Raw genomic sequence first — 24,645 nt, forward strand, 5'->3', positions numbered from 1 at the left:
GGAGCTGGCTGATTTCAACAAGCATCTCAAATCTCAGAGCTCTGTTTTCAGAGAGTCTGCATCATGTTGTATGGAAATATGTTTTCAGCTTTACATTACAGAAATAATGTTATATCAAAGTATTCCATGATGTTCCAGTTTCTATGAAATGATATATCTGAAGCGGAAAACAATCTCTGGGCTTTTTGGTTGGTTTTTTTTTTGTTTTGTTTTTGTTTTTGTTTTTGTTTTTTTTTGAATACGTGACTTAACAGCTAACAGCTGCAGGAGTGCAATCAGGAGAAATAGTCTACCTTATAGTTGAATAGGTGAGAATAGATAACAATGAAAAGCTTTTATTCTAGCAAAGAGTCAGAGGATGTTTCTAGGTCCTGATGGTCAGCATCAAAGATTGCTTTCTCTGTGCCCCAAACAGATGCCTGGGCCCTATAGGTCCTCCTAAGCCCAACGTCAGTAGTGAAATTTCAAAACTGGAGATAAAACTCTGGAAGCTTTACTCCTGCTCTGTTAGTGTCAGTACACCAAAACGTGTGCTGTGGCAGAGAAGCAGGTGTGTTTAGGTGACACTGCGCTTGCTGAGGCAGTAATGTCTAACAGAGGGGGGAACCAAACAGCCAAACTTACCAATAATGCAAGGTTGCATCTCAGCACACCTTGCTCTAATTGTAGAAGTATCTTCATTATAATTTCAATGCATTAATGCTAGTATTAATGCTAGTTGGATGTTTGGTCTAACTAGTGTGGTATCCTGTCTGATAGCAGCTTGTACAGTTGTTTAGGGAAAGGCTTTTGAATGTTCTATAAAATCATTCTTCCTTGGGCACATAGGCTCAGTTTACAGTAAAGCTAAATGTATTGACCTCCTGAGATGGATTATGGATCTTCACTTTTATACTTAAGGCCTCAATATTCCTCTTATCCATTTATTTCTGTATTTTCACACATATTTTATAGTTTCAACATCTACTGCAGCCTGGGACAATAAGTTCTAAAGCTTGTTTATGTATGGTGTAGTAGTTTGTGGATTACCTGTCATGTGGATTGTCTCTGTGTCTAAAATCAGACAAAGAAATGAGGCTAGTAGTCTTTGCACATTACACGTGTACTTCTTGTAAATAATTCTTTCTTACTTTCTAGATTCCCGGATTGTGATGAGCCATATCCTCGTCTTGTTGACCTCAGTTTGGGTGGGGAGCCCACAGAAGAGGCCCCCATGGCAGTGCAGAGGGATTATGGTTTTTGGTGTCCTCGAGAGTTGAAAATAGACCCTGATCTGGGTTACTCTTTCCTGAGGGTACGGGACTGTTCCCCTCCTTGCCCAAATATGTACTTCCGGCGTGAAGAGCTCTCCTTTGCTCGCTACTTCATCGGAGTGATCTCCATCGTCTGCCTTTCTGCTACCTTGTTTACTTTTTTAACTTTTCTGATCGATGTCACAAGATTTCGCTATCCAGAAAGACCGATAATATTTTACGCTGTCTGTTACATGATGGTGTCATTAATCTTCTTCATTGGCTTTCTGCTTGAAGACCGAGTAGCGTGTAATGCGTCTAGTCCTGCCCAGTACAAGGCTTCTACAGTGACACAGGGCTCTCACAACAAAGCCTGTACCATGCTTTTCATGGTGCTCTATTTCTTTACCATGGCTGGCAGTGTTTGGTGGGTCATTCTTACCATCACGTGGTTCTTGGCAGCTGTGCCAAAATGGGGCAGTGAAGCAATCGAGAAGAAAGCATTGCTCTTCCACGCCAGTGCCTGGGGCATTCCAGGAACTCTAACCATCGTCCTCTTAGCAATGAATAAAATTGAAGGTGACAATATTAGCGGCGTATGTTTTGTTGGCCTCTATGATGTGGATGCATTAAGATACTTTGTACTTGCACCCCTCTGCCTGTATGTTGTTGTTGGAGTTTCCCTTCTGCTAGCTGGCATTATCTCTCTCAATCGGGTTCGCATTGAAATCCCATTAGAAAAAGAGAACCAGGACAAGCTAGTGAAGTTCATGATCCGGATTGGCGTGTTCAGTGTTCTGTACCTCGTGCCACTGTTGGTTGTAATTGGCTGCTATTTCTATGAGCAGGCTTATCGAGGTGTGTGGGAGACGACGTGGATTCAAGAACGCTGCAGGGAATATCACATCCCGTGTCCCTACCAGGTGAGGAAATCAATATGAAGTGTTGAAGTGTTCAGCAGTGCAGAAACTGGATGTTGTGGGGCTATGTTAAGACTTAATTGCCATCCTTAATTGAAAGTGGTGCTACTCCTATAAGGGAAGTTCTTGCCCTGCTCAAGTTATTGGGATGAAGACTTAGGCCTTCTGGAGGACTAAGTATTATTGCAAAACTGGAGCTTTGCATAAGCTGCTTGGTACATCTTTGTTATAGATAATGTCTTTGGAGTTTCTTGGCTGAATAGAACCTACACAGGTTATAAAGATACTGTTTTAAACCAACTTGACGAACAGATCTTAGTGAGTTTATTTTTGGTCTCTAGAGATGCGGTAGGAGTTTTGGCATTTAAGCTGAGCTGTAATCAGCCTCCTTACTGCTTTTCCTAGATTGTGTTGGTCTTCCCTAACAGTTTTGTTGCCTTGATCAGCCTACACATTCTATGCTTGTTTTAGAGCAATCTATGCACATGTCAGAAACAACTATGTAAAATCTGATTTGAAATGTCTCCTGAGAAAAATCAGAGCTTACAGCTCTTCAGTTCTGTCTGTAAAGAAAATTACATGTACCTGCTTGCTGTTTAATTGAACTATCACAGGGACAGAAGGCAGTTAAGAGCATTAGATATCAAGCTGTCCACTATTTACTTCATTATTACGCTATTACAGTTGCAGAGTAAGTATTGTGTTAATTACTCAAATCCTACTTTCCTTTTTTTTGAGCCAAAGTGGTGAATTGGATTTGGAATATTTCTTCTGCAACTTATTTGAAAGCAACTTTAATTCAAAAGGGCTGTACAGCAACCATCTATTACATGGTGGTGTAAATATTTTAAAGAAGTTAGTATTTTGGCTCTAAAACAGTTGAAACACCAGCTGGATCATCAAAGCTCACATTTTAATGCAGTAAAATATCACTTAGAGGTTTGGCTTAGTTTATGTAGCTTGATAATAATCCTTTTATTACCTTTTAACCCTTTTTCTTGTTTTCTGTGTTACATTTTATTAGGGTGTGACTCTTCCCTCCCATCCAATGTGTGAGCATTTTTATGGCAGGAAATATCTGTCAGTGGGTGTGTTCACTTTCATTTGCTTGATTGACTCTTCATTGCTGCAGTTTTTAATATGTTAAATTGATTAATGCATACAAAGAGAGAAAGAGAGAGACGTGTTTTTCGCTCAGTTGTTTTCCAATGCCCTTCGATGTGTCTGTCCAAAATGTATATTGCTTTCTCATAACATAGAACAAAAACTGTTTTAAAGGTTGAAACTTCTGATGTCTTGGGACCAGAATCCTGGTTTGTAGAATGATGAAAACATGTAGTAAAACTCTGCTCAAGTCTCTAGAAAACTATTAACATAATGGCTCAGCAGGAGTCAAAAGAACAATAATGCTTTCATTCATGTCAAATTGGGTTGAAGGACCCATAGACCCTAGGGAGTGTTAGAAAGGTTTTTCTTCTAACCCATTCCATTTTTTTTTCTTAAGCTGAACATGCTTCTCCATTTAAACTATCTGGACATACAACTGAAGCAGATTAACAGAGCAGTGGGGAGAAATCATTTTATACTTAGTTCGTGCAAGTGAAATAAATTATTAAATTGGAGGAAACTTAAAGCTTTCTAGAGAGTGTCACTCATAAACAAGGCGGTATATTTTTCAGCCTTAATGTTATTGAACTCTGGTTTCAAATATTTGAATTTCAATTCTTTCGTGTTTGAAGAAAAATTTATCCTAAACTGAGTTGATTCCACAGTAAGTATAGGGTTTATTGTGCATAACTTAGCTGGGTTGTAGCTGGAGTTTGCTGCTTGTGTAGGCGTGCTTTTTCCAACACCAGCAAATCCGAGGTTAAAAATTCATCGGTCCATTCAACCGTTGCTTCAGCTTTGTCATCACAGGATGATGCCACAGTAAATCACTCTGGAAGACCACTAATGGGGGGTTGGAATATGCAGCTGATACCAGCACGTCTCTCCTGGGTGGCTGCCTTGTGCAGGAGATGATCGTGCTGCAGATGCTCCTGGCTGCTGCCAAGCCAGTGAGAGCCTCAGCAAATGGCGTTCAAGTGAAGCATGGGCATATTTCATTGACTACTTAAAATGGGCAAAATAGTTTCTGAAAATCCCAAAGTACAGAAAGCAAATAGATACCTTTTACCTTTATGCTTTGCCCTTTTTTTTCTGGCTACCTGTGTGCTTCCGCGGTCAAGCTGGCTGCATATCACTGTGTTATTTGTGGGATCTAGGAGGCACCTGTTGCTTACCTTGCAAAATGTATAGCTCTTCTACCTGCTGTCTGGCCTGACAGAATTAGATCCATGCCATTCCTGCTATTTCTGTTAATCTGAGCAGTGTAAATCCTGTGCATATCAGTGAAAGCTTTTTTTTTTTCTTTTTGCCACAAAGGTATGAAAATATTCCAATATTCCCTCTCTTTGAGGAGAAGATGCAGGGCAAACTGGAGCTGCTGTTACCTTAGCTTGCCCTCACTCTGCACTCCCAGTTTCTGGGGGAGACAAGGAAGCATGGGAAGGTTTTCTGAACGCATGCAGCAGCTCTCTCCTCATGAGCACATCCTGGTGCTCACATTTCTCTAGAATTTTTGGCTGCTGCAGGTCACGTAGCAGCTTTAGTCTGGGCAGCAAATGCCAAAAACAGACAGCAGTCATCCCTCTCGTGCTGTGGTTGTGCGGGCACAGAGCTTAATCCATCGGAAATTGAGTGGAGGGACTATTGTTCCCTTTAGTATCCTGTAACAACAGAAAGCAACACAAAACAAGTATGTTGAGAAGTAATAATTATTCATGGTATACCCAAGAAATGTAGTTGTACTTTCCCCATTACAGGAGAGATGCATTGTTTTTGTGGGTATCAACTTCACAGAATAGCTTAGGTTGGAGGGGACCTTAGAGACCATCTGTTTCCAATCCCCTGCCATGGGCAGGGCTGCCATCGACTAGATCAGGCTGCTCAGTATCCCTCCAACCTGGCCTTGAGTACCTTCAAGGATGGGGCATCCACAACCTCTCCGGGTAGCAGTGCCAGGGCCTCACTTCTGCCTGGGTAAAGAATTTCCTCCTAACATCTTACCTAATCTCCCTTCTTTTAGTTTAAAGCCATTCCCCCTTGTCATATTACTATCAGACCATGTAAAAAGCTGGTCCCCTTCCTGCTTATAAGCTCCCTCTTGTACTGGAAGGATGCAATGAAGTCTCCCTGCGGCCTTCTCTTCTCCATGCTGAAGAAGCCCAACTCCTTCAACCTTTCTTCATAGCAGAGGCACTTCAGCCCTCTGATAATCTTCACAGCTCTCCTCTGGCCCTGCTCCAACAGCTCCATGTCCTTCCTGTACTGGGGGCTCCAGGCCTGGATGCAGTACTGCAGGTGGGGCCTCACAAGGGCAGAGTGGAGGGAGACAATCACCTCCCTGCCCTGCTGCCACCCCTCTGCTGATACAGCCCAGGATACTGTTGGCTGGCTCATGCCCAGCTACTTGTTCACCAGGACCCCTAAGTCCTTCTCTGCAGGGCTGCTCTCAAGTTCTCCCATATCAGGGATCATATCATATCAGGGATTTCCTTGACCCAAGTGCAGCACCTTGCATGTGGCCTTGTTGAACCTCATTAGGTTCCTGTGTGCGCTTAGACTGGTTCTGGGGAGTGAACAACTCAGGGAGTTGAGTTTAGTACCAGCCTGGAGAAATTTCTTAATTTAGCTTAAAATATTAAGGCTTCTATGTTCAATCATCCTTCTTTCAATGCGAATGATGACAAATTGAATAAGCTATTACCAGAAATAATTATTTTATGGCTTTTGTGCTAGAAGGACCATTCACAGTAATTGCAGTGATGTAAACTTTCCAGTCAGGATCACTCCTCTGAAATCCCTACTCACAGCAGCCTGACAGTGCCTTAACCTGTTCGCCTCCATTCTCACCGTGGCTGGGACATTCTTCTTGTTCTTGAGGGGCAAACGGTGTCTTTGTAGTCTACTTTCAACACACCAATATTCAAAGGAGCAGCTGACTTTTATGTTGATACCTCACTTTCCATTTGTGACCATAAAAAAGAAATTTATGCTTGGCCTCAAAAAAATAGATGGATGTTTTTCTGGAAGAAGAGTTCATGCAGTGGAAAATAAAACCAGTTTGCACAGCCACAGGGCCTTGTACTCCCATCATGAACATGTAGCATCTGAGCTGGGCTGTGTGCATTCAAATTCTGACCTGGAGAACGTATCTCTGATATATGATCTTTTTCATGAGAGTGTAGCGCAATTTTTGCATCAAGGTGAGATGCAGCATTGAGGAAAAAAATCAGGGAGTCCAATCATAAAATAATCACATCTACAGGATGTAGTTGTACAAAGAACGAAGGAGACTGGCAGAGTTTTCATAGAACCATAGGGGATGGAAGGAAGGGACCCTACAGATATCCCATCCCAACCCCCTGTGGTTCCTCTTTTTGTTCCTCTTGGGAGTGACAAAGGCAATCAAATTGGAACATTGTGATTTACTCCAATCTACGGACATATGTCTTAAAACTAAGATAAATTTGGCTGCAAAGTGAAATAGATACTGAGGAAAATCTGTCCCCAAGGCTGGTTCAACTCTCTGAAAGGGTAGATAATGGCAGGACAAGGGGAAATGGCTTTAAGTTGAAGGAGGGAAGATTTAGGTTGGATATCAGAGGGAAGTTCTTTACTCTGAGAGTGGTGAGGTGCTGGAACAGCTGCCCAGAGAGGCTGTGGATGCCCCATCCCTGGAGGTGTTCAAGGCCAGGTTGGATGGGGACCTGGGCAGCCTGGGCTGGTATTAGAGGTGGAGGTTGGTGGCCCTGCCTGTGGCGGGGGGGTTGGAGCTTCGTGATCCCTGAGGTCCCTTCCAACCCAAGCCATTCTGTGATTCCCATCTACATGATCCCATCTACAAGAAGGGCTGCAGGGATGATCCGGGGAACTCCAGGCCTGTTAGCCTGACCTTGGTGCCGGGGAAGATTATGGAGCAGATTGTCTTGAGAGAGATCACGCGGCATGTGCAGGACAACCGGGGGATCAGGCCTAGCCAGCATGGGTTCACAAAGGGCAGGTCCTGCTTGACCAGCCTCATCTCCCTCTATGATCTAGTGACCTGTCTGGTGGATGAGGGAAAGGCTGTTGATGTAGTCTACCTAGACTTCAGCAAAGCCTTTGACGCTGTCTCCCACAGTATTCTGCTGCAGAAGCTGGCAGTCCGTGGCTTGGATGGGTACACTCTTGGCTGGGTAAGGAAGTGGCTGGAGGGCTGGGCCCAGAGAGTGGTGGTGAATGGAGTTAAATCCAGCTGGCGACTGGTCACGAGTGGTGTTCCCCAGGGGTCACTGCTGGAGCCTGTCCTCTTTAATATCTTTATTGATGACCTGGATGAGGGCATTGAGTGCACCCTCAGTAAGTTTGCAGATGACACCAAGCTGGCTGGAAGTGTTGATCTGCATGAGGGTAGCAAGGCCTTACAGAGGGATCTGGATAGGTTGGATAGCTGGGCTGAAGCCAATGGGATGGGATTCAACAAGACCAAATGCCGGATCCTGCACTTTGGCCACAATAACTCCAGGCAACGCTACAGGCTTGGGGCAGAGTGGCTGGAAGACTGTGTAGAGGAAATGGACCTGGGGGTGTTGATTGACGCCAGACTGAACATGAGCCAGCAGTGTGCCCAGGTGGCCAAGAGGGCCAATGGCATCCTGGCTTGTATCAGAAATAGCGTGGCCAGCAGGAACAGGGAAGTAATTGTCCCCCTGTACTCAGCACTGGTGAGGCCGCACCTCGAGTACTGTGTTCAGTTTTGGGCCCCTTGCTGTAAGAAAGATATTGGGGCCCTGGAGCGTGTCCAGAGAAGGACAACAAAGCTGGTGAGGGGTCTGGAGCACAGGCCTTATGAGGAGTGGCTGAAGGAGCTGGGATTGTTCAGTCTAGAGAAGAGGAGGCTCAGGGGAGACCTTATTGCTCTCTATAACTACCTGAAGGGAGGTTGCAGTGAGCTGGGGGTCGGCCTCTTCTCTCGTGTGACAGTGATAGGACGAGAGGGAATGGCTTCAAGCTGTGCCAGGGAAGGTTCAGGCTGGACGTTAGGAAATACTACGTATCTGAAAGGGTGGTCAGGCACTGGAATGGGCTGCCCAGAGAGGTGGTGGAGTCACCGAGCCTGGTGGTGTTCAAAGAGCGTTTGGATGTTGTGTTGAGGGACATGGTTTAGCAAGAACCATTGGTGAAGGGCAAACGAATGGTTGGACTGAATGATCCTGTGGGTCTTTTCCAACCTTGGCGATTCTATGATTTTATGATTCTACGATTGCTTGCAACGTACATTCCTCTTACAAAAAGTCAGCACTCAATGGTCAGTATGGCCTTGCTCTCTTGGAATGGCAGATTGTGATGTTAAAGGCTTTTACCTCTTCTGTTACTCCGATAGTTGAACTGTGTAAAGCCTGAAAAGGTTAATTGGGCTGATCCACAAAATCAGGTATTCTGCAAAATATGGAAGGTCTTGAGTTAAGGCACATTCCTGTTAGATCTGAGCGTATCCAGACTCCCCACCGCTTTCTCAGATGCCTCAGGGCTGGGCTGGGCACTGTGCTGGTGGGAAAGACATCTAATTTAGATATTAAAGAGAAGCAAGAGAAAAAAAACTATTTCAAAGGCATTTGCTATCCCAGTGAATCTTTGAGAAATGAAACCAAGTGCTATGAATTATCTTTGCTTGTGATCTGATATTCACAACTTGCCCAACCACACGGGCAAAAAATCTCATTGGGTTGAAACACTTTGGTGCTCAACTTGCTGAGAGTAAACACAGTGCTGCCTACTTCCCTAATGGCTGTTATTTAGGAGAATGGAAGGAGCTTTGGTAGCACATTTGATTCTCTGTAGATGGGGAAGACTTGCTGGCAGGATAAGTTCAGAACAGACTGCAAAGTCTGTTTTGTGTTGGAAACTCACTTTCTTTTTTATTTTCCATTAGGAGCTCGGTTTTGTGCTGCAGGCTGAATATCCATTCAGTTTCCAACAGATTTAACCTAAGAGCAGCACTAAGCATTTGCACGCTGTCTACATCCCTTTGTTGTACATTTCTTCAGCTTTTGGGCTTGACCTCATACAAGCAGTGCAATTTCAGATGTAAAATATTAGGCATATACTAGATTGAAATCAATGTGAAGATGGAAAGTACAGTTACTGAGCACCATTCAGTTATCTCATTTCAGATGTTTCTGTCTCAGGTGTCCCTCCTAGCTTCCTTTTCTGCCTTGAAGCAGGGATAGGGACACTCCTGTACTGCTTTGTTTGTGTTCAGATGAATGGTACCCGGGCTTAATGTATTGCTTGGTGGAAGAGGTCACATTTGTTCGTATTCACATGTATCCTAATATAATTAGGATTTGTTGCTGGAAAATTCTAGGGATGTTTTGGGGGCAGAGAGAGCAGAGTTTTGGGGTGGGTATTTTTGGTGGGTTTTTGTTGTTTTTTTTTTTCCAACTTCTCTTGTTGAGATTGAGGATACGCATCAACACCCTTTAAACACTTTCTAGATCCTGAAAGAAACTGTTTTTTGCTCTTGGAAAAGAAGACATAAAGAAGAATTAAGACCACAGTGCTTGGAAGGACACAGGGTTGTGTTTGGGAATCCCACAGATATAATTTTGCTTTGCTAAGCATAATACAAACCTGCTTCCATTACTGATGGAGAAGACGTTTTTCACATGAATGATGAGCACAACGCAGCTGTTTTTGCTGGTGTCCTGAGCGAGCTGTTGAAGCAGTTCCTGTGCCTTGCCTATCCATCCCCTGAAGTCTTTTCTGTTTTCCTTGTGATCTTCGCTTTAAAAAATGAGAACCACCACGGTATTTTTAAGTAATTCGCTGTTAAGAGGGATGCTTTAAGAAGATGTAAAGCCAGCTGTCATTTCTAGCAGCAACACAAATAGTCTCTCCTGACTTCTTCTTCCCCCTCCGCTTGATCTGTTTCGTTCCAAGCCCCAGCCCTGCTCTGCAGCAGTGTCAGATGGGTTTTTACTGAAGATGGGAATTCTCACCCACTCACTTCTGCTTATTGCTGGTGTCAGGGAGAAAAGAGAGGATTAATGGTGGTTACCTAAGCTACCAAGAGCTTAAAAAGAAGGAATGTTTTGTTAAGGGAGCCTCTTCTCTGTCGGTGGCAGTTCTGTGTACCTAGTGCAGGCACAAAGGAAACCAAGTACAGGCTTGCTAATATATATCTGTTAATATTTAAATTGTACTGCATTATAGATTGTTGTTAATGCATTAATTGACAATTAACTTTGGAGAGCTGGATTTTAATATTAGCAGTTATGTCAGCTTTAGGATCAGGAATTTGTCGGGTTTCGTTTCCCTTTTTCCCAAATACACTTTTTGATCCGATTCATTTTTCTACTGCGAATTTCCAAGGCGGTTTTAGATGCGTCAGAATGAACTCTCAAGATAAATATCTCTTCATTGCAGACTCCTGGTTGGCCAGCAGTTATAAGGTGTTTTATCTGCTTGGTTTGCATCCCTCTGTAGAGCTGCCCACGTAACGGGGGCGGGGGTACCATTTTGAAGTGCATTCAATTCCCACTTGGCACGGGTTGGTCCTTGCTTTGCTTTCCACCTGGTGCCCTGAACTGCGGGAGAACTGAAACTGGAGGCCGTGCTTGGCTTCTTGCAGAACCCTTTCAACACAGGGAGGCTCTCTTACAAGCCGGTGCCAACTGAGAAGCGACGCTGGTGGTAAAGCACTGGTAGGCTGTGAGCCAGGTGATGGGAGCGTGCACTCATCTGCCTTCGTTCCCTCACTGCTGAACGGCCCAGAGATGCACTGCTAGACGTTTCAGCCCAGCTTTTACAGCCCGTGTTTGGGTTTGGTTTTTCCATACACAGAACAGACTCTCCCCCCCCCCCCCACCCCGAGACTTACTGCTAGGCATTTGAATGTGTGCTGGGGAGTTTAAACTGTGCGATGGTAAAGCTGAGTTGCGTGCAGCTCCGAAACGCTCCCGTAGCTGAATGTCTTTTCCCATGGCTGCACTGTGGGTGAAGGGTAACCCTTGTTGACACAGGCTTTATTTTCACGCACAAGTGCTTTAGGACAATTGCACACGCAGACCAAAGAGAAGAAAAGATGGGGCTTGCAGACATCTTAGCAAAAACAGTGACAAGAAGTCATTGTTGAGATGCAGGCTCTGCTTCTTTGGGCGTGCAGATTAAGCTGGGTAGTTTCCCCATTTGAGTTTGCAGCAATACAGTGCATGTTCCGGTTTTTGTTGTTTCCTCCACTAATCGGGGGTTCTGCCATGATATTTTAAACACAAAATCTCAGCTGTTCTACCATCTGTGTTACAGTGGGCCTTCAGAAACGTGCGGGGGAGTGCAGTAAGCTGGATAAAGAAAAGAGGCTTTGTTAAGAGATGTCTTAGCACCGCTTGTGTGTGGCACAGGCATAAAGAGAATAGATTTAGAGATGTCTATAAATCTTCATTTCTCCTCCCTCTTTTTCATTAGTTGTTGTTTAGAATTCCTCTTAGAAGAGCTAATGGATTTGCTTAAATCTGCCCTAAGGAACTGCTTCTCGTTGAATCCAATTATTCTGTCCTCAAAAAAAAAGGTGAGATAAAAACAATCTTTTCCTTATTGCTGTTTACTCAGAAGAGACCGAGCAAATGGGAATGATGAGCCACACTTCTCTTCAGCTTTAGTAATATCAGTGCTGTCTCCGTGCACATCTAGGACTGATTAATCCTACATACTACGCACAGTATTCTCTTATCTCACCTTCACATGCATATAATTTCCAGTGCATTAACATATTGAGTGAAAGCAATCATTTCATCCATGTGAGTCATTCCTGTCTCGTTTTTTCTTTCTAATTGGATTGACTGAGCTAGAGACAAAGGGAAGTGCTGATTCCTCAACCATTATCTTTAGACAGGCAGAGTGGTCCGTGTACCTATGTGTGACTGCTCAAGGTCACTTTTTTGCCTATTTCCTTTTTGTTCCCTGTTTTGCTGGAGGTGATTTGTCAAAGGAGGTCAGATCTTGCTATATTTGAGTTCTTAATTTCACTCTGTTCTCTTTTTAATAAGCAGCTTTCCTATCTAGAACAGCCTTTAGTTCTGATTATCAAGGAAGCACTCTTTTTCCCATTGAGTTTTCATTGCTATTGAAAGGATAGGAAAAACATTGAGTTTGGAGCTCTGATTTCACACAACCACAGGATCTCAAGAGATCATGGAGTCCAACCCCCTACAGTGGGTCGCACAGGTTGGCGCCCAGGCATTCACTGATGCTTCTGACTCTTTTCACTGGGTTTCCAAGTTGCTTTGAGGTGTTGGACAGCCATGCCAAAATGGCTGTGGGCCAGCTGGCAAGTAGAACATCTTTGGTTTGGTGTGGATGTGCATTTCTGCCAAAAACTCAGCAAATGCTGAACCCCGGTGTTTGTGAGCCTAACTGTTCTGCCTCGCAGTGAGTTCCACTTGGGTGGCTGTCCTTGTGCTCTCTAGAGTTCCTTGACTGTTGTAGGGTTGGTCTTATCAGCTCTGAGATGCTAAATGGTGTTTCCGTCTTTCTTCCTTTTCTCACCTGTGTTTCTCTTGTATTGTGATTTTTAAGGTGTTTTTAAATCTTCAGTCTCAGAAGAGTACTTGCATTGAAACGGGCAGCCCTGATAGTTGTACCACTGAGCAGTTTTGTTGGCTTTCCAGGAAATTGGAATTCCAGACACTGTATCTGTGGTGCCACAGGGCACAACGTGCGCAACGAAGTCCAGCTCCCACTGTGAGCACTTGGAGAGATTGCTTAGTGGTGTAATGGAATCAAGTTCAGAATAGCCTGCAAATAGAAAGGTACCTAATAGGAAGATAGTAGAGAGATAGAGAGCATTCCCAAATCAGAGGTAATGCTTTGAGCACACAATGATACTGCTCACATTTGAAGTTTGGGATGCAAAAATGCATTATTGTATATGCTCAGCCTGGTCTGCTGGTTGGCAACCCTGCACATAGCAGGGTGTTGAAACCAGATGATCATTGTGGTCCTTTTCAACCAAGGCCATTCTATGATTCTGTGATTCTCAACTTTAATACACAAAAATACTTTCATCCCTAATCCTGGAGTAGCTGCTTTGAGAGAGAACTCAGAGCAGTTTTTAGGTAGAGATGTGACATGAATAATGTCAGCGTGCTGCATGCTCTTGTTTGAAAGGTTGGAAGCAGTGGGCATCACGTAGCCAAGCCTTGTGGTCAAAGCATAGGGCTTTCCTAAGGAAACCCAAGCAGGATGTATGGGTGTGCATAGCCTTGTAGAAGGGTAAGAAGGGATGCAGTTAGTTTTAGAACACTGAAAATAGCTGCTAAAGTCTAAGGCAGTGCTGGCAGGGTGGTAATGTGCTCATGCGTGAAGCACAATTGGAAATGAGAGAATTACGCAGCAAACTGGAGGAGCTGAGGGCTGGAGCTGGAGAACTGAGCGGGCTCATGTGCCATTGCTGGCTGCTGCAGCAAGGGTTGAATATGTTCAGGAAGGAGAATATAATGCCAAAGTGGATGTTAATGCTGCAGAGCTTTTTCTGATTCATTTGATTTTTTGTTTGTTCTCTGGACTCACTGTTTCATTCCAAGTGCAGTGCTAATATCTGAAGTCAAGGAGCTATATTTCTGTGAATGGCAGCAGGAGCTTCTGGTACAAATCAGAACGCGGGCACTTGGGTAGTCTCTTTAATTACAAACCATTGCTGGCGCTTAAAAAATCAGTTGCTGCGATTGAACGCTGTCTTTCATTTCAAGATAAAGCCACCAACTGCATGAGATCCCAGCAGCTTCGCTGAGACCCAGCTTTCCCTTGGCCTGTTCTCCCAGCGGTCGTTCCCTGAAGCTGCAGGTCAGCACGTCCCAGGATTGGCACAGGACAGCTGTGGGACCTGGTGCAGGCAGGAGCAGCCAGCAGCACGCCTGCTACCAGCAGCTCCTGGCTGGCACTGTGAGTAACCGCAGGGCCTGAAGGGCGGATGTGTTGGAGGCGAGGTATTAGGCTGCAGCCGTGAGTCAGGGCCTTTCTGCTTGTCCTGTGGGAGCCCTTTTCAAGGAGATGGATGATGAGAAGCCTGCAGCTCTGTGGCAGGTCGCTCCGCCGCTGCGTTACCCAAAGCTGTTGTGCTGGTAGATGATGGGGCTCCGATGCAGACAAAAGACATCTACTGAAAGCCACTGCTGATCTTCTAAGGACTGAATAATTTCTTTCCTGTAGCGTGGCAGAGAAGGTCAAGTGAAATCCTTCTAAAATATAATGCTTTGTATTTCAGAGGCACTGTAGAGGCAGTTTTCATAAGGATGGATTTCTTAGGCACACAGGTTGAATTCTCAGGGGAAAAAAAGTGCTTTGGATGCATTTGGCATTGTGAGACAGATGTGCAGTGCTGGAGCCAACGCCTGACATCTCTGGGAATGTTTCCTCCAGAACGGCCTCTGGCCTATCAAGGTGGTAACCTTAACGCTCTTATTGCATTGCTTTATTTGTTTTTAGCTTGGGTCAGGTTGGCCCGAGTTGCACAGACTGAACACGCTGCTTTAGTTTCCTCTCTGAGCATACAGCAACTCGGTAGTTATTAAGTAATTCTGGAGAATATTTGCTAATGTTTTCTCATAATTGTCCTAACAATTATTTCACTGTGATCCGATGGGCAGAGTTAATGGACGGAGCTTTCGTGCCCCTGCAGTATGCAGAAAAGTGCAACTGAGAGCAAGAAACAAGAGGCATCAGTGTTCTTGTATGACAGCTCTCAGCCATTCTGCCGTACGGGACCTGAATGTTCGTATTTATTCCGCTCAGAATAGCGTTGCCATGCGGCTTCGGGCATTTAGAGCCAGAACAGCTTCCTTTAGTTTCTTTTGGACGTCTCCAGGCCCTGCTGTGACTGTTTCACACTGACCTGACCCGGTCTGAAGCCGCTGAAGGATGGGCTGTCTTCTTCACCAGCTCTTACGTCAGGGCTACATCAGGTTGGCCGTTCCCAATTGAATGGGTGCTTGGAGTTGCTTGGTGCTTCAGCTCGTGCTGCCCCATAGCCAGGGAGGTTGCATGGATCCTCATTTGCCTGTGGAGTAAAACGGGCAAGATTTTAATGAACTGGAAAAATAATTTGATTTTACAGAGAGAAATGCAACTGCGTTTTGCTGGGAAATGAGCAGCACGTGTATAATATTCTAAATTTCAAAGCAGTGACAGTGATGGAAATGGTAATGAAAGCGAGACTGTTGGATCAGATTCCCTTTGGTCTTTCCCTGCTTCCTCTGCTTTCAACAAAAGGATGAGTTAATTTGAATTTCATTGCTTTTCATCCTTAGGGAAATATCAAATGATCGGCCTTATTGTGGAACCGTGCCCCAAAGGAGGGGGACAGGTGTTGGGTTTGTGCTTTCACTCCACATGTGCTGCAAGCTCATTAATTTGTGATTTCATACGTTGCAGCAGGAAGAGGCCACTGGTCTCTGTCACTAAAAAGCAACCGTGATTGATCGTTCAGGGGCAGAAGGGGAAGATATTCAGAAATTAGTTATATAAGCATCTTAAATTAACAGTGTGCCTTCAAAGAGGCATTGTTTTTCCCCAGAGGAATGCTGAAATGGATGTTTTTAACCTCCTTTCTGAACACCTGCTACTGTGGGTTCGGCAGGGAAGCGGTGCATTCGCACCGATGTCTTTCTGTGCTCAGCAAGGGAAGTGTTTCACACCCTACACCAGCCCAGCTGCAGCACGAGCCCAGCAGATGGGAGCAGGGGTGGGTTGTGAAGCCTTGCTATCACGTATGCAATCTTTGTAGCTGACAGAACTTGTTTGCTGGTCTTTGCTCGGCGAAGCATCGGTACCCATGCTGCTGGCGGGACGTGCCTGAGCACAGCAGAGCAGAGCAGAACGGAGCAGAGCACACCACCTGTATTGCAGCTCCATCTCAGCCCATTCCCCTGCTGGCTGAGTGCCTCTGAAGGCCTAGAGCAAATGTGGAGGTCCCCTGGATTTCAATAGCAGGAATCCAAGGGTAAGCACAAGGGAGCTGCTGTGTGGTTTTACTGCTATTAAAAACCATGCAGTCATTTCTTTGTCTTAATGAACGAAAATGGCAGCGTTTGGGGTTTGGAATTACATCAGTGCCATACTTTTTGGAGATGAGCTTGGAGGCTTTGGGTTTAAGTACCTGATAGTTACAGTTTTATATTCCTGGAGCAGTGATTTCGAGTCTTATTTTTCCTTTGTTAATTGCAATTAATGTCTCCTAATCCACAGATATGTTGTTTAGAACAGGTGCAGTCACTTTAGTATTAATGATTAGGGAGCCCACCATGTTTTCCTGCTCAGATTGCTGGCTTTGTGCAAAGAAGCTCATGGTTGAGAAATGCACACACTGGCGGTTAATAGCTTGTTGGCCCAGAGAGCAGGGTGCTCATCTTTTCACCCGGAGCTATTTGGTGAATTGATTTCAACTTTTGCTTGGAATGATTTGTAATACCCTGCACAAATGCGTGGAGCCAGAAGCTTTGATATCAAATGATTCAATGCAATGTCTTCATGGAAGTAATATCTTTTCCTTAGTGGGATAAGGATGCGTGCCGTACATACTACCTCGTTTCTGTTCGCTGTAGCATAACGCAGTCTGACTCAATCCAGGACATAAAAATACCACCTCATCACACGTTGGGCCTCAGTGCTCCAACTCTCATTTTGTTTTCAACACAAGAATGGGAATTGCACTCACCTGAGGCAGGCAGCTCTGCCATGAGAGCAAGGCCAGCAGGCAGCACGGTGTGGAAACACAAGAATTTACTCAAGCATTGCCTACATTAAGTGATGAATTTCACCACTTATTCCACTTCATGCCACATTTGCACATTGTGAAATGAGATAATAGGGTTAATTTTTGAGGGCTTAATTTTCCTGGATAGGTTTTTATTGGTTCACCGTTAATATATTGATTTCTTTTTCATGAGTGAAACCTCACGCAATGGCTCCGAAGCTACCCAGAAGACTCACGTTGTGCGGTCACATGTGTGCAAGGGCCGGGAGGTGTGTGGTCTGATGTGAAATACACTGAGCAGTGCTGAGGAGAGAACTCACCTAGGAAAGGCCTCCATCCCGTTTCATGCAGAGATGAACTCTGAGAAATAGAATCATGCTTGTGATGCTTCTAAATTGAATTCGGCATCCTCAGCTCTTCAAGATTTGCCCTCGACTGCTCACTTTTTGGGTTGGGTCGTTGACTCCAGAGAGGGCCTTGATGCCTGTTTGTTCTAGAGTGGCATGACAGACCTATCTGGAAATTGCGTCTTCGGATTTTCTTCCACACCTTTTCCTAACAACTCCTTTTTGGATGAATATTTGCAAAAATCTGCACAAATATTCACAAGAATTCATCTGGTCACGTTGAATAAATGAGGGGAGGTCGGAGTTGGCAATAAGCAGGTCAGCATACCTTGGTGATGCCTCGCGTTCCCAAGGGAAGGAAAGCAAGGGTAAAGCCCTCCGTGAATGGCAGGGAATAAAGGGTCAGCGATGAGCATCCCATGAGGCCTTTCATTGGGATTTTTCCCAACAGCAAACGTAACACCTGGTTTTATATAGGTTAGTTCTGTCAAAGAAATGAGTCTTTATAACTTGCAGACTAGAAAATATTTCACAGTTATTCAGGGCGCAGACAAAAGACCAGAAGTACAAATAAAGGCCGGGACCTCACAGCAGTTGGGGCTTTTGTTTTACTCCACAGTGGATCGTACGTCACATTCAGTCATGCTCTCTAGAGCCGTGAAACAAAGGAACCCTGTTGATGTTTACTTTGGCTCAAGGCACAGACAGTTATTTTAAATGAGTTAATAAGTGGAGAAGCGAGCTATGATGGTTTGTATGATGTTCTTTTTGGTCTCTTTCTCTCTGCAGGTCACTCAGATGAGTCGTCCAGATCTGATCCTCTTCCTCATGAAATATCTCATGGCTTTAGTAGTTGGGATACCCTCTGTCTTCTGGGTTGGAAGCAAAAAGACCTGTTTTGAGTGGGCCAGCTTTTTCCATGGACGCAGGAAAAAAGAGTGAGTATTGAGACAGACAGACTAGCTGAATACTGGCTGAAGTCCTCCTCCCTTGTGGTCCTGGCAGTATTTTGATCAGTATCCTGTGGAGGCACGGACAGGAGCAGGTAGGGTCAGCTTTCTCAGAAATCTGTCGTTATTTGCAGTGAAGCAAAGGAGGACAGCACAAGCAACAGCTCCAAAAATAAAGCCCTGAAGACCTGTCGCATTTTTAGCCATTATTATTCTGTGGTCCCAGAACCAGATTTACATTGTTCTGTCAGTTTTCAGAACAAGAATCAGGTTTCTGGTAAATATTACAGCTTCTCTGCTGTATGCTGAGAAGTGGAATGGAGGGTTGTCATTTGTAGAGGTACCTATCTGGTATCTAGTCCACTGAATCACATAATTACATGGGAATTAAACATAAGCTGTTTTCACAGTGATTGCAGTTAAAAGCAATTGTCTCTGCATTTAATATTCCCATACGCACCTGATCGTAAAGCCCAAGTGGACTGATAAAATTATAGTAAGATTGTGTTATAGCTTCTTTAGGGCCAAAATCAATTTAGGCTGAGATATGGCATAAATTTAGAGTCAGTGTATTTGATTATATAATAGCAATGAATACCTGGTTTCATAATCATAAATATTGTCTCTTTAGTGGCTGTTTCAAAATAGATCTGCAAACATAGCAAGCCCCATAGTGGCTGCCCCATGGCGTTGGCTTGGCCATCCGTAGCAGAACTGAACCTCTGCTGAGCTTCAAGTAAAATGACTTCTGTAGAGTTGCAGCAAATGTTGATTTATCCAAAAGAGAGCCTTGTAGGACACACACGTGGCTAACAACATTTAATACATCAGGTACAGAGAGTGTGAAGGAGTCAAGAATATGAACTTTGCCCAAATACCCAAATTCTAATCGCTTTAGAATTAGGCAAACAGAGCAATTATAATGTGAGTAAGTCCTGCTTGTTAAATACTTGTAGTGCTGTTACTGTGATTATCTTATGCCTCTTATTGCAGTAATTAACATTAACTGTTCAAACCGCATGCCTTGTTCAGAGTTGTCAATGAGAGCCGTCAGGTGCTGCAAGAGCCAGATTTCGCTCAGTCTCTTCTGCGGGATCCCAACACGCCCATCATCCGCAAGTCCAGGGGCACCTCCACCCAGGGCACCTCCACCCACGCCTCCTCCACCCAGCTGGCCATGCTGGACGACCAGAGGAGCAAGGCAGGCAGCGTGCACAGCAAAGTGAGCAGCTACCATGGCAGCCTGCACCGCTCACGCGACGGCCGGTGCGTTTCCTTCTCTTACATGTTGTGCATGAAGTGGCATGAGCTCAGAGTGGCGGAGGGAGATGGTGGGGCCACCATTCCTGAAGTTGTTCAGGAACCGTGGGGATGTGGCACTCAGGGACGTGGGCAGTGGGCATGGTGGGGTGGGTTGGGGTTGGACTTGGGGATCTTAGAGATCTTTTCCAACCTGAATGACTGATTCCGTGATCTAAACACGTAGGAAAACAGAGCTCTGCCAGACTGCCCTGCTGACAATAACCGTCCGCTCTGTTTGCACACCAGGTACACCCCCTGCAGCTACAGAGGCATAGAGGAAAGACTACCTCACGGCAGCATGTCCCGGCTCACCGACCACTCCCGGCACAGCAGCTCCCATCGGCTCAACGAGCAGTCGCGCCACAGCAGCATCAGGGACCTGAGCAGCAACCCCCTGACACACATCACGCACGGCACCAGCATGAACCGCGTCATCGAGGAGGACGGGACCAGCGCTTGACCCTCGCGGCGCTGCTCGGTATTACTGCCTCTGGGCAGCTGCTGCTTTTGTGCACCAGGAAGCCGAGGCCGGCTTCTCCGTTCTGAAGCCACCGTTCTCATGCCTGCATCAGAGCTAGCGTTCAGCAAGCTTGAGTCACTGAGCGCCAAGCTGCTTGCCTCGTTTGGGCCTCTCTGTAGGTAATTATTTATTTGATAACTGTTATTTACCCATCAGCCACCGTTGCTGAATTCCTTATTCTCGAAGAAAAACCTTCCCCTCCCTCCGACGCGTCTTCACATCAGCAGGTGCCACCACGGACAGCTCACTGGCGGTCACACCGACGTGTTTTCTAATGGGCATAAGGAAACCTTTGGATACTGAAGGAATTCCTCCACGTCTCTGACCCGATAACAAACCGATCCTTGACTTCACAGAGGGAGGGGCCCACACTCAGTGCTGTACAAAGGACGTCTGGGAGGCAGTGGCGGCGTTTGTAACAGATAACACTGGAAATGCAACAGAGGAACAGCGTTTGGGAGGAGAGAGGAGATGGCTGAGGATCACCAGCTCCTCTCAGGGCTGCTCAGGCTCAGCTGTGGGGATGGGTGGAGGGAGGGGGAGGAAGGAGGCAAGGAAGGGCGCTTTTTGTATAACTTGCATTGTCCTTGCTTTTTTTTTTTTTTTTTTTACAAAATACTATTTAAATTTTCTACTTGTTTACAATTTATGTAGGAAGAGAGGAATTTTAAAACCAGTTATCTAGATAATATTCAGCCACTTATTTTTAGATTAATGTACAAAAGCTGAGATCGCCCATTCCTGATCTATTTAAAGATGGAAAGAGGTGAATTCATCCCCCGCACCGGGATGGGCAGCCTTCTCCTCACCAGCAGAACAAACTGCTGACCGACCCGCCGAGCAGGTGAGGAAGGCTGGGACCGAAATGGCTGCGAGGAGCTCTGTCGGGGCTGGGCTGTGTTCCTGGGGCTTTGCTCTGCACTGAGCAAGTCGGGCACTGGGGCACAGAGCTGAGCCCCGACCCGCTGCCTTGCTGCTGGAGGAGCAGGCAGGTATCTGTGCTTTCGTGATCAACTTCTACTCCAGGTTGTTTTCTTTTCATTCCCTACCATAGGTTCACAGCAGAGAATTCTCAGTTTGGGCTTTTTTGGTGTGTGAATGGTTTGTAGGGTACAGCAGGTCTTTGCTGGCACAGCAGGCAGAAGTCAGGGTGCGTTCCTGATGGCACAGTTGATCTTTGGAGGCGTCTGCTGTCAGATCCGCTCAGCGCGAGCAGCGCTGGCTGCACCTAAACCTACCTCAGTAATGACTGCAGATCTCTGCTGGGATACAAATGCCTGTTTTCTCATTGTCCTTACATAATTCCCTCCTTCACCCGCTGAAGGCACATTGAAAAGCCTCTGTATGTGTTTAGAAGGCACAGCCTCGAGGGCAGCAACAGGGCAACAAGCGCCATGCACACTGCAGAGACTGAGCAGCGCTGCGATGACTCACGTTAATTGCAGCTGATGACACAACAGCAGAGCACGTAGCCGTGCGCTCTTTGAAATCACAGGTTGCTCTGGGACTCATGGTGGCTTTTAGAAATACACTTACTAACTCCTTGCTTCAAAGGGAGGATAGCTTTTGGAATCTGAACCTGCAAAAGAAGCCAAATATCTGAGTTCTTGTAAACACTGAACTGCTGAAAGTCAAGTGTTAATGTTGATCTCCTTGGCTGAATTTCCAGTGCTCCTTTCTTGTTAATTGCAGGAGTGCTTTGACTTGCTTAGAGGCAGGGAGGGGAGTGGGGGAGGCCTGAAGTACATCCTCCCAGAAATTAGCTAATTTGTGAGGTTTAATCCCCGTGTTGTTTCCAGGTGGGGTATTTAAGCAGTCCCTTGCTGATATACTGCATACACATGGATGGAGAGTGCTCTCGTCACCCAGAAAAGTAATTAAGATGGAAAAACTTGGGCTTTTTGTCACCCCTCCCTCTGTAACCCCAAACCCTTCCTTTTATCTTCCTAACTTGAACCAACATGCTGCTCCTGCACAGCATTCCTCCTCCCTGGGACTCAGAGACCTTCTTCCCAGCAGCCTGTTTCAGGGGGAAGATGGCCTCACTCTGGATGCACTTGTAGGGCTGAGGCTGCCAAACCTTTGCATCTCAGGGTGTGGAAGATTTCTGGGTGACCTGGGCACATTTAGGTGGTGCTTTCCTGTTGGCGCCCCCCACTCCCATCATGGAATTGTGAGTCAACGCTGTGCTTGTGCTGCATGGAAAGGCAGCGTGGATCCCCCTCCATATCGGGTCTTCAGGGGTAATCTTTTGAGGAGCCTAAAAGCCAAACTGCAGCAAAAAGCCTCAGTTGTCTGTAAATCCCTCTGCTCTCAAGTGCTCTGCATTTTCTTAGCGCCTAGACCTCAGCTTAGCAGCACAGGCTTCAGCTATTGGCTGTACAAACAGCATCCAAGGACAGATGAGCAGCACCTGCTGCATCAGTGCCTGCACCCCTGTGCTAAATCCAGATGGAAGCAGGGCACGCGCTGCCAGGTGCTCCCGACCCAGGGGCTGCAGGAGGAGCCCACAGCTCAGCAAGGTGCTTGCAGCAGAGCACCTCAAAGCAGCAACAATGGGAAGTGGGCGCCCGGGCTGCAGAGCATCCCCACGTGCTTCAGCCCTAACGACCGAATGTAGACTTGAATGTGAAATTCCCCTCCTATGCCAATGTTTTTTAAACAGATCGGGGTTCGTTCTGGCACACGGCGGGATGTTCTGTGTGCATTCTGCCCATAGCGAGCAGCTGCTGGGCCGGGGTTGCTCATCCCACGCTTACATCGGGGCTGTACCTTCATTTCTGCCTCCGTGCTCGGCCCGGTTCGCTCAGCTCTGCGTGGGCTCAGTTCCAGTAGTCCTGTGTCGCTTCGGTAACGTTTAATTTTTAGCACTTTACCTGTGAGTGTACAAACTGGTTATACTGTAGTGGGTGTACATTTTCATTTTAGACCTTTAAGAGTTTTTAATAAAACCATGTAAAAATCCCGGTCCTGTTGTCCAAAACTGCGCCGTGTCTGAATTCCACCCCCAAGGAGGGTCCTGCGGGGGGAGGCGCGGAGCTGAGCTCTGCCGCTCCTGGGCAGCACCCGAGGAAGCGTTTTTAGAACATCCAGAACTTCAAATGCAAACTTTATTTCTTCGTGTTTTGCCTTCGAAGGCACAAAACAGCCTTTGTTCTCCTCCTGCGGGTGCTGCATCCCCCTCGTTCCTGCCCTGCTGCTGTCTGCTGGCCCCACCACGCAGCGGAGGGCTCGGTTTTGCTGAGAAATCCCCCCGGGCCCTGCATTGCAACACAGCCCGCTGCAAATCCCACCTGGAGCTGTCAGAAGCAGCCAGCCCCGACATACCTCTGCCGGCTCCCGCGCTGCCTTCAAAGCCCTCTGCTCTCCCCCGTTCCAGCACTGCGATCAGATAAGGCGCTGCCTCTGCCAAGAGAAGCAAGCCAGCTGCTCGGCTGCAGGAAAATGGGATCAGACAGAAGTTAACTTTGCTCTTATTTTTTATTTGTGGCGACGCAGCCGCTCCTGGGCCGGTTCGCCCTTGCAGGGGGATTTGGGGGCTTTCCCAGTGCCCTCGGGGTGTTGCATGCAGGGAACCTTGTCCTCTGTTCTCACCGTTAGCAGGGCTCGTCCTTAAGCACAAAGTGCCTTTGAGGGTCTTGGGGATGGGAGACTTGTAAAGGAGAGCTTGGAAGAAGGGGGATGCGGAGAGGACACTGCCGTGTGGGGATGGAGGCTGCTTGTTGGGGTGGGAGGGGTGGTTGGAGGGAGGAAGGGGTGCTCACAGGGAAGGAAGGACGCTTGTCTCTTTCACAGAGGGTGGTGACGCACTGAACAGGTTGCCCAAGGAGGCTGTGGATGCCCCATCCCTGGAGGCATTCAAGGCCAGGCTGGATGTGGCTCTGGGCAGCCTGGGCTGCTGGTTGGCGACCCTGCACATAGCAGGGGGTTGGAACCAGATGATCATTGTGGTCCTTTTCAACCCAGGCCATTCTATGAGTCTTATAAGGAGGGAGGTATGCCCACAGGGATGAATGGAAGCTCATGGGATGGAGGGATGCTCAGACAGAGAGATGCTCAGGATGGAGACGTCTCCTGGATTCGGTGCTGCGGAGGTGCAGCCGGCACTGTTATGGGGGATGCAGCTTGGGGGGCAGCACCATGGTGCCTTGAGGACTCCACGAGGTTGGGGAACCCCACAAGAGAGCCGTGGGGACCGATAGGGCTGCGGGAACCGGCGGCCAAGAGCACGATCCCGGGCCTGCATGCATTTCTAACACAACAGTGCCACCCCGTGAGCGGCAGCGCCCGGCACCGGGGCACGGGGGGAGCCCGGCACAGAGCGGGGTGGGATCGGGGCCCGAAACACCCAGGGCTGGGAGAGGGGGAGGCTGCCGCATGCAGAGCCGGGTGCTCCACATGTCTTTGTTCCGTCCGAAATGTCACGATGCTGAACACCAGAAAAACACTAACGGTGTAGAAATCGCATCCAACTTGGATCCCATTTAGGTCACCTGCAGCCCCACGGAGCTCCGGGACTCCTCCAGATGCACTCCAACGTG

The 24,645-nt window shown here is 46.6% G+C and overlaps 1 protein-coding gene across 4 annotated transcripts in view; it reads left to right on the top strand.

The window, feature by feature from the left end:
* FZD3 (frizzled class receptor 3) overlaps positions 1-23,072 on the top strand; it is a 51,988-nt gene extending 28,916 nt beyond the window's left edge. For 2 of the 4 annotated variants that reach the window (XM_046938426.1, XM_040696765.2), the window contains exons 4-7: positions 1,138-2,155; positions 18,122-18,270; positions 19,315-19,548; positions 19,831-23,072. In XM_046938426.1, coding sequence (XP_046794382.1) covers positions 1,138-2,155; positions 18,122-18,270; positions 19,315-19,548; positions 19,831-20,044 — 1,615 coding nt within the window. In that variant the 3' untranslated portion in view covers positions 20,045-23,072. The remainder of the gene's footprint in view (positions 1-1,137; positions 2,156-18,121; positions 18,271-19,314; positions 19,549-19,830) is intronic. The other 2 variants (NM_001271940.4, NM_001271941.4) reach the window with 1 other exon arrangement.
* The last annotated feature ends 1,573 nt before the right edge of the window (positions 23,073-24,645 follow it).

This window comes from Gallus gallus, chromosome 3 (genome assembly GCF_016699485.2).
Source record: "Gallus gallus isolate bGalGal1 chromosome 3, bGalGal1.mat.broiler.GRCg7b, whole genome shotgun sequence".
Lineage (NCBI taxonomy): Eukaryota > Metazoa > Chordata > Aves > Galliformes > Phasianidae > Gallus > Gallus gallus.